General features: G+C 33.4%; 1 protein-coding gene across 8 annotated transcripts in view; it reads right to left on the bottom strand.

Annotated features, from left to right (window-relative positions):
- Positions 1-794: 794 nt before the first annotated feature.
- Positions 795-6,770, bottom strand: part of RB1CC1 (RB1 inducible coiled-coil 1) — a 99,200-nt gene continuing 93,224 nt past the window's right edge. For 4 of the 8 annotated variants that reach the window (XM_055286419.2, XM_055286427.2, XM_055286420.2 and 1 more), the window contains 3 exons: positions 6,361-6,497; positions 3,038-3,108; positions 795-2,187 (listed from right to left, as the gene is read on the bottom strand). In XM_055286419.2, coding sequence (XP_055142394.1) covers positions 2,110-2,187; positions 3,038-3,108; positions 6,361-6,497 — 286 coding nt within the window. In that variant the 3' untranslated portion in view covers positions 795-2,109. The remainder of the gene's footprint in view (positions 2,188-3,037; positions 3,109-6,360; positions 6,498-6,770) is intronic. The other 4 variants (XM_055286425.2, XM_063642811.1, XM_055286424.2 and 1 more) reach the window with 3 other exon arrangements.

Here is a 6,770-nt window from a genome sequence, read left to right as displayed (position 1 = left end):
TGCCAGAATAATTAAATCTATGTAATTCATGTGTGCTTAAAGTTTACTTGCAGTAAAATGTGATTTAAATCTTCACTTACGTAATAAATGGATCTACATTTCTATGCAAGTCTGAATAGTACCTTACAGGTTTGACTGTATTACATAAAGAAATCTTTATAAATAGCTAACACACGTTGAGTGCTTAGCATATGCCTGAAATTGTTTAAAGCACTTTACAGTTATAATTCTCATTTAATCTGCAAAATAACCCTCTGAGGCAGGTCCTGTTATTACCCCATTTTAGACATGAGAAAACTGAGGTTCAGAGTTTATGGAACTCACCTAAAATTAAAGTTATAATTAGAACTGGAAGTGAGGTATCCTAATGCCAAAGATCAGGGTACACCACCTTTACCCAAAGCTAATAATTCAGTTGACAAGTTTAGATTTCCAAGTTTCATTTCTCTTCAACTTTTTAACTAAGAAAAGTATTGGTTTTTTTGTGCTTTATAAAGACACATGTGAACAATGACAAGACAGACACAAAACAGCATATAAGGAAACTATAGGCAACAATCTTCAACAGCAATATTAATAAGATAATGATTTGATCTGATATCATGTGTCACAAAAATTCCACAGCACAATGACCACATATGAAATTTGAAGGGTACCAATTAAGTTAAAATGGCCTACCTGGCAGATTCATTTTGACCTAACCAGATCTGCTTAACAAAATCACCCTCTATATAAAGTTATTGCTTTAACAGTCTTTGCATAAAGATGTCATGGAAAGATTAAATAGAAACATGTGAAATCGTTTGTTCATTTATTCATTAACTTGTCAAATTCAGTTTTCTATACACTATGATGTTTATTCCATTTTGTACTATTAGATATACATATTTAAAAAAATATTTAACTTATTTTTATGAAGAAATTAAATATTTTCTGAAAAAGAATTATTTTATTATTGTTCTCTAGCAACAAACCTCAAACAATTCTCATCCAACTCAACTAACTCATTTAAATAACTCTGCTCGATGGCAACTCTAGTTTACACAATTCTATTCTACATAACACTGTTTACCCTGTTACACAGTATATAGTTAAAGAACATTTTTGTAATAAACATGTTTCTCTTTGATATGATACATAACAATATTTTCACACTTCCCAGCAATCACTCAAATATATTAAAAATGTATCCTTCTTTAAAAGGCACACACATTTACAGGTTCAAATCTTTATTGTTTTAAAATTGTACAGTTCTTTTACAATACAATATTTTGTTATTTAAATGACCTCTAAATGGTTAATGTGCAATGAATATCTTTTGTTCTGAAACTCAACCATGAATTACGATTTCATCAATATGATTATTCTAGAGTCATAAAGATGTAGGGAAGGTTTGAGCCTGCATTTGAAATGGTTAGTAGCACAGACTCTTCCCTTTAGAACCCAGATGACCAATCCATTGAAAGTGCTTTTGAAGATTGCTGATTATTTATGGCTGATCTTAAAATCAGTCAATCAAATTACAGTTCCTTTTTTTTTTTTTTTGAAACATCAAAGGGCATTTAAAAAAACTGAAACAATTTGCTTTAGTATCTACTGAGGCAAACTCGAAATGATTATCGGCATGCAATAACACTCCTCTTTATTTTAAATAGTTTTGAATAATTTATACATTTTATAAAGAATGTGTTAAAGAGTGCAAGTATTCTGATACTGATTTCACAAAAGGACAAATGCTGGTAATAATAACATTTAACATCTAAGTTCAAGCTAGTGTATATTTAACAGGCAATTAATATGGCTCATCATAAGCCACAATGCACAAGGTATGCCCTTTGAGAAAATGAAGTAGTTTGGTCCGCATTTCTAGAGTTGTCTGGGTGAAAAAAAACCAAAAAACAAAAACCATTTTATTTCAGCCAAGGATTTTGATGAATTTATTATTCCTAAAATGAAGCCAGTTAAAAAGTAAATGATGTACACCAATGAAGTATACTGTCACGCTGACTTTTGCATAAAAAGATGGCCTGCTGTTTTTGGAGTGACGAATGACCACTGCAGGACAAATCAGAAAAAAATGTCATAGAATGTATTAATTTTGTCCATAAGTTATACTTTCTTATTCCATGATACGGCTTTCACTCTGTAAAACTTTGTCCCCAAAGGAACTTTAAATCTGTTTTGTGCCTAAGAGGGAAAGAAAAAATGGAATCACTAGAGTGATTAAACCACATCTCTCACACACACACCCCCCCCAAAAAAAAACAAAAAGAAACAAACAAAAAAAATAAACCACATCACACAAGTACCCTCCTATCATATTACTCATTGCTGAGTATTGAGGGGTTGGAGGGATGTGGGGGTCTTTATCAAACTATGTAAGATCTACCCCTCACCAACAGAGAATATATTGAGTGAATAGGAAAGCCAAAGTTGGTAGATACTGCTAAAGAATATAATACAAAGTGAGCCATACATCATTATTTTAAGTATCAAAGAAACCTCAATACTATATGGTTCAAGTTCTATTCGTGTTTTGTACATTGAGGCCCCAAATTACAGTGAGTCAGGAAGAATGCTCAGAAGATTTCACTGACTCTAAAGCACTGATACTGTTATACAATCAGTCCACTTAAGCCACCAAATACTTTACACTACCTTTCTTCAATGGGGGTAGAGTATGAAAATAATAAAAGATCAACTGTATTTATAAATAAAATTCCCTTTTTGTCTCTAGTTATACAGGGATTTTTTTTTCTTGCAAATTAGTTACACTAGTAACCTAACAGTCATAGAACACAGACTTTGTAGTAGTTTTCCATTATATGTTGATAGGTTGTAGTTAATCTATCTCTACTATCTAAGGACAGCATGAATACTTATAAATTGCCAGTTCAAACTCACTCTCATTAAATTCAAGCTCTAACTCAAATGAGCATAAAGGCCAAGAACAGCAGTGGTAATGATTTCTATATAAAGCAGTATTAAAATCTTCTTTATCGTTCCTAGGCTTAGTATCACATGATGTCGTTTTTACCTTTTTGGCTTGACAGTATTCTTTTTCCATTACTTTTCCAAGTACCCAGGGTCTTCTAGAGGCACCTGAAGCTAACGAAATTAAATAGTTAATCTCTTTTTGAAAGTATGATTATAATTATTCATGGAAACATAACTGCCAGAATTAAAACAGACTAAAAAAGCTCTCATGAGTGGAAGAATATGTAAGACTTTAAAAACTACTGAAATCACTGAAATGCTTAACAATTTACAAAACTAAATTTGTTCCTTTTCAACCAGTAATGTGTGTGTAGCTCTTGTTACTCGTTAAATGTACATGATATGTCAAATCACAGAAATAACAGTTCAGGAAACACTAATAATCTAAGTACAAATCATGAACAAGTATCTAGGAATTCTAGGCTAACTCAATAGTGCCATCTATTGAAAGAACTAATAAAGATGACCCTTCCCATTTCTTTAAGCAAACAAAATGTATAGGTTCAAAGCAAAACACTCATTTTTGATGGGCAGTATTTTTAATACAAGTTCTCAAAGGCAGCAACTGAACAGTTCTCACATCCCTATGCCACAGTGCTTGGCACAGTAGTGTGTATACAGTTGGTACTCAATAAATAACTAATAAGGGCTAAGAACCAAAAAATTCTAGAAGGGCAGTACTTGTGTGAATGAAGGAAAGCTGAAAAATGTGAGAGAAGACAGGATAATCCTAGTCCTCATAAAGTCAAAATGTGACAAGCCAAGTGGTACCCATTCTCTTTTTAAATTCATCAGAAAAGAAGCTGTCTTATTAAAGTTGACTTCAAAAGTATTCAGGCAATAAACTACAGATGCCTCTCAACTTATGATAAGGTTATGTCCAGATTAAACCCATCCTATATTGAAAATATCTAAGTTGAAAATGCATTTAATACTTCCAATCTACCATACAACATAGCTTAGCCTAGTCTCAGAACATTTACATTAGCCTACAGTTGGGCAAAATCATCTAAAAAAAAGCATATTTTAAAGTGTTGAATGTCTCATGTAATTTACTGAATACTAAAAGTGAAAAACAGAATGGTTGTATGGATACTGAAAGTAGCGTTTCTATGAATGTATATCACTTTCACACCATGGTAAAGTCAAAAAATCTTAAGTAGAACTACCATAAGTTGGGAACTGTCTGTATTTTGTTTAGGCTAAAGCCTTTGAAAGAAGGCATACGGATTTTTATTCCATAAAAATAATTTGGGAAGATATACATGAAAGATATCCCTAATAAATAATCAGAAATGAACCTGAAGAATACGATCACATGACAGAAACATAAAAGATCCTGGACAATAGTATGTGGTGAATTCTCTGAAGAGTAAACTAGCACTTCACAGCCAATTACTAACATACAAAAAGAATCATCTAAAACTAAATGCTTGTATGATGCCAGAAGAGTAATAATAAGCCCCACTATCAGAAGGCATAAAAACACTCTGGTAATCCGCACTCTCCCAAAGCAACAACACAGGGGTAGCATGATCCCAACTGGCATTCCTCAAAGGGAAAAAGGAAGGGTGGGGGCAGGTTATTCATGGTTAAGACTGTCAAATAAATAAATTCTTTTCTGTAGTACTTGCGAAAGTCTTTAAAATGGCAGTGTGCATTTTTTAAAAAGTTTTTTAATGTTTCCCAGATTTAAACACTGAACTCTTCAAAATGAACATGGAAATGTTGAAAGGTAATGGGCTAAGATGTAACTTACCATCATACGGTTCTGGGGGAAAAAAGTGTGCACACATTTGTGTATATTTATATATTAGATACATACACATAAAGAGATATTGCAAGTGGGGTAAAATGTTAATAACAGATGAATCTGGGTAAAGAAATATAGGTTTTCTTTGTACTATATTAATCTTTGCAACGTTTTCTAAGTTTAAAAATAATATTCAAATAAGAAGTTTAAACAACTGAAAAACAAAAAACCCCATAAAAGACAAAAGAAGTATCAGGTTCATTATTTTCAAGGTAAAAAGTACTAAGTAAAAATAGTAAGTTATTAGCTATCTTCTCATTTTGCATGGTTACATGATTACTGTTTCATGGATACTCTAAACAGCCAACCACAAATAGCCATGATGGAGTTGTCATGGGAAAGTGGCCTAGTTCAAGACTAGGAATTTGCCAGCCTGGTCAACAAAGCGAGACCCTGCCTCTACAAAACAAAACAAAAAAATGGGAATAGTGCTGGTGCACATCTATAGTACCTAGTCCCAGCTACTCAGGAGGCTGAGGCAGGAGGATTGCTTGCGCCCAGGAGTTCAAGGCTACAGTGACCAATGATCATGCCACTGCACTCCAGCCTGGGTAACAGAGCAAAAACTTGTCTTAAAGAAAACAAGGGCCAGGTGCGGTGGCTCAAGCCTGTAATCCCAGCACTTTGGGAGCCCAAGACAGGCAGATCACGAGGTCAGGAGTTTTGAGACCAGCCTAGCCAACAGGTAAAAACCCGTCTCTACTAAAAATACAAAAATTAGCTGGGCATGGTGGTGCACGCCTGTATTTCCATCTACTTGGGAAGCTGAGGCAGGAGAATTGCTTGAACCTGGGAGGCAGAGGTTGCAGTAAGCTGAGATCGTGCCACCGCACTCCAGCCTAGGCGACAGAGCAAGACTCCGTCTCAAAAAAAAAAAATCTATCTATAAATATATAGATAGATACTTGACTTTGTTGCGAGTCAGTCCAATTAGATTAGGAACATCAATCTAAATGGACTTACTTTGTTTTAGTGTTAAAAGTAATTCTACTTAGGCTAAGTATACCAGGATATCTATTCTGTTCTTTTTTAGTATTTTAAAAATCTAATAGATAATAGACACTGTTACTTGGTATATTTTAACAAAGCTTATTTCCTTTTTAAAAAAAAATAACGGTATAGAACAGTATAATGATAAACAAGGTAGGAACATAGGATGATATAGGATAGACTAGACATTTTATAATTTAAGAAAACTTTTTTTGCCAAAAAAAATGCTTTTATATAAACAAATAAGCATACATTAATCTTGAATAGTCTGTACATGAGAATTTTGACAATATAATTATCCAACTGCTAGGGTTATGAGATGTCGGAATCACTGCCCATTCTGATCAACTGGTCCCTTGTATAAGCTACACTCCTTAATTCTGAATTGTAAATGGAATCCATGAAAATAATCCAGATAATATAGATTTTATAAAAAAGCAGACTACACAGGGTTCCCTCTTAGTGACTTAATTCTTATGTAATTAAATAGGGAAAAAAAACTTTACTTATATAATTTCCTCCATTCCAGGTTTATATTTTAGTCATGGAATGACACTTACCACCCTCACCTGGTTTGAGATCCAGGGCAGGTAGAGACTCTGAATGTAGAAAATATAAAGTAGGACTAACAGTAAATAACACATAATTGTCATGGCGTTCGTCTAGGATGATGAGTACCAAATCTCCCACCTGAAAACTGATAAAGAAATGCAATTTTATTGACTTACAGTTACTTTCAATCCCCCTATTCTGAAAACTTAGCATATATACTTAATGATCAACTACATATTAAGATATTAATGCAATATTAAATTTCACATTTACATGATACTCTTTTTGCATTCTGCCCAGGTCCTAATGGGACTGCTGGTCATGCACAGATATTCAAAGGATGATGTCAGGGGCTGTCAAAGACCAAAAATTTCTTTAATAAAGTTTCCATTATCTAACGTTAAGAAACTGGATGAAA

The sequence above is a fragment of the Symphalangus syndactylus genome, chromosome 7, assembly GCF_028878055.3.
Source record: "Symphalangus syndactylus isolate Jambi chromosome 7, NHGRI_mSymSyn1-v2.1_pri, whole genome shotgun sequence".
Classification (NCBI taxonomy): domain Eukaryota; kingdom Metazoa; phylum Chordata; class Mammalia; order Primates; family Hylobatidae; genus Symphalangus; species Symphalangus syndactylus.
Note: the sequence above shows the minus strand (reverse complement) of the source record. Positions and strands in the feature narration are given on the sequence as shown.